This window comes from Aedes albopictus, chromosome 2 (genome assembly GCF_035046485.1).
Source record: "Aedes albopictus strain Foshan chromosome 2, AalbF5, whole genome shotgun sequence".
NCBI lineage: Eukaryota > Metazoa > Arthropoda > Insecta > Diptera > Culicidae > Aedes > Aedes albopictus.
The window spans coordinates 491,590,500-491,593,488 of record NC_085137.1 but is presented as its reverse complement, the minus strand read 5'-3'; the positions used below and the strand labels follow the sequence as shown (position 1 = coordinate 491,593,488).

At 43.1% G+C, this 2,989-nt stretch overlaps 1 protein-coding gene across 1 annotated transcript; it reads right to left on the bottom strand.

The window, feature by feature from the left end:
* Positions 1-1,290: 1,290 nt before the first annotated feature.
* On the bottom strand, positions 1,291-2,989 carry LOC109423257 (uncharacterized). Its single transcript, XM_019698190.3, has 2 exons — positions 2,035-2,989; positions 1,291-1,972 (listed from the first exon to the last, which is right to left on the bottom strand). Exons 1-2 carry the CDS (start codon positions 2,195-2,197, stop codon positions 1,437-1,439), a joined length of 699 nt encoding a protein of 232 aa, XP_019553735.3. The 5' UTR covers positions 2,198-2,989; the 3' UTR covers positions 1,291-1,436.

Here is a 2,989-nt window from a genome sequence, read left to right as displayed (position 1 = left end):
TTAGAGAAACTTCTGTAGGAATTCCTAAATTATTATCCAATGGATTCTTTGGAAATTTCCTGGAGGAATTCTAGGATGAATCTCTTAATAAAACCTTAAAGAAACTCCTGAAAGAGTCACTCAATTTGTTTTTTGTTTTACATTTTTGAAGAAATCCTTGTAGTAACTCGTGAGACAATCCTTGGAGGTATATCTGAAGGAAATTTTGAAAAGAAATTCTTAAAAATTCACCAAAATGAATGAAATGCCAATATAAATTCATGGAGACATTTCGCCATTCATCAGCTCAAAAAACACAAAGCAGCGGGTAAGGACGGTATCGCAGCAGAACTCACTAAGATGAGTCCAGAAAAGTTGGCCACAGGAGAAATGGAAGGAAGGGATAATCTGTCCCATCCACAAGAAAGGGGACAAGTTAATGTGTTTTACGAGCGATCACTATTTTGAATGCCGCCTGTAAAGTGCTTTCCCAGATCATCTTTTGTCGTATTTCACCTTAAGAGAATAAGTTTGTTGCAGGGCCCATATAGCCGAGGCGGTAAACGCACGGGTATTCAGCATGACCATGCTGAGGGTGACGGGTTCGATTCCCGGTCGGTCCAGGATCTTTTCGTAAAGGAAATTTCCTTGACTTCCTTGGGCATAGAGTATTTTCGTGCCTGCCACACGATATACGCATGCAAAATGGTCATTGGCAGAGGAAGCTCTCAGTTAATAACTGTGGAAGTGCTCATAGAACACTAAGCTGAGAAGCAGGCTTTGTCCCAATGAGGACGTTACGCCAAGAAGAGAGAGAGAGAATAAGTTTGTGGGATGTTATCGAGTCGGCTTCGTCGATGGCCGCTCGACAAAGTACCAGATCTTCACTATGCAGATAATCCTCAAAAAAAGCTGCACCAGGTCCCAACGCACCACCTGTTCATCGACTTCGAAGCGGCGCACGACAGTATCGACCGCACAGAGCTATGGAAAATCATGGACGAAAACGGTTTCTCCGGAGCGAGCATCGTTGATTACTGTCTTCTGGAGGATCGACTGAGGGTTTTAATCTACGATTTAAACGGCTACGCAGTCTTGTAATTTGGGAAAACGAGGTTTATTATTTGCCCGACGTTTCGACACTGGGGTTTTGTGTCATCTTCAGGGGTACTAAAATTTAATACATGTACTAATTTGATACAATCTACGGATACACAAATAATAAACCTCGTTTTCCCAAATTACAAGACTGCGTAACCGTTTAAATCGTAGGTTGATTACTGTCTTATCTTAAATATTGAAGAAGTCTTTTTTACGCAAAAATCATAAAATTTTTCAATGATGGTTTAAAATAAATATATTCAGGAAATAAATTAAACAAAACAAATATTTACAATCATTAATAAGTTATAATAGAATAATAATATCATAACTAATTCTAAACCCCAAAAACTTAGTTATCGTTTAGGGTCCTTTGGAAACGTTTGGCTGTCATCTTCCGCTGTATCACTTAGCTCTTCGTCTGTCCGTGACCGGCATTTGCTGTATATCCTCCGACAATCGCTCTTCCGCTTCGGTACGGTCCCCCGATATTTCCGGAACAAATCATGCTTGAACTTCAAGGCGCTCTTCACCTTTTCCTCCGACGTTGCCTCAAATTCCATTTCGCAAACGGCCAACCGTCGACAGTCCACATTTTCCACATCCAACAAATCGAACACAAACTCTGCATAGCTCTGATCGTGCGCTATGTGTTCGTCGTTTCCGCTCAGATCCCGCTTACGTCGACCCCAAAATTTGTACCAAGGCTTCGGATCGTTACAGCCCCAGTTGTACTTCTCCTCTAGATAACCTGGAAGAACCTTATCGTGGACTGCTTCCTTACTTTTGGACCAATAGTATCCATCACCGAACGCGTAGATTGCTGCCAAACCAATGGCGATTTTGAGCTTGATCATGATCACCGTCGCCAGATCGGAGAACCATGGCCACCCTGAAATTTTGGAACAACAATGAGCAATTGAGATCTCGTCAAGTAGTATCTATGTTACTTACAGTAATATACATCGTTGTACCAGTAGGAATTGGCGGTCTGCAACCTGCCTTCGAACTTTTCCAGTTGGTTTGCATTCGTTGTGATATTGGATGCATCTCCGATCTTCGCGGAAATCAAAGTGAAGGTAATCAATGCAGCAAACAACTTTCCGTAGGTGGTCATCTCGGGCTAGATAATGTTGAACTGAAGCATCGGACGATTCGCCGCTAGTAGCACGTTGAACTACAATCCCATTTTTCTTCCTCTTCCCGCTACGTGCTAATCAACGGCGCAAATAAACAATCCTCTTCGTCACTATCGTAATCCATGGGTCGAGTTTTTCAACACTCGACAAACTGTCCCGATTTCGTGAACGGTGGTATTACTTAATCGCAGCCAAGCGGAAACGGACTTTATCATCCAACCCCATATGTTTACGTCGTGATGTTATTTTCGTCTGAACAGTCTTAGGCAATGTACGGGCGGGCACCTCGGACATCCGACTATGACGACGACCTACGCGCGGACGCGCGCACCGATGGCGGTGGTGTACCGTTCAACAGCAATTAGCACTTCCGTTCTGTCGTAGCCGTTCACGGTAACACTTTCGTTTTCTTTGCATAACTCTGGACTTACCAGTTACCGGTAGATATGTAGGTAGCGTGCATATAGGAATGGCATCATTTTTTGTTGTTGATTGGTTGAATGGCGCACGGTCCAAGGATGCACCGGATGGGATATTAGCGTAGCCAATTAGAGGTTGTTGACTTGCATCATGTGTGGCACCGGTGGTACTTGGAATTGGGGCGGAAGGAAGCGTGATGTTCATCACTCATACGAAACTGTTGCTCCAAAATCTGCGTTTATTGGAATTGATTACGAGCGAGATTCAAATTTTGTTACGATGGTGAAATGTGGTTACATGAGCGGCTTATTCAGTATCCTACTGCGTTGTGAAATTGGTACATTTCCATA

Bases quoted from the DNA above. Each gene is read 5' to 3' on its own strand.
- LOC109423257 (XM_019698190.3), bottom strand. From the start codon at position 2,197: ATGACCACCTACGGAAAGTTGTTTGCTGCATTGATTACCTTCACTTTG. The intron at 1,973-2,034 runs GTAAGTAACATA...CCAAAATTTCAG, and splicing joins GTACAACGATGTATATTACT to GGTGGCCATGGTTCTCCGAT.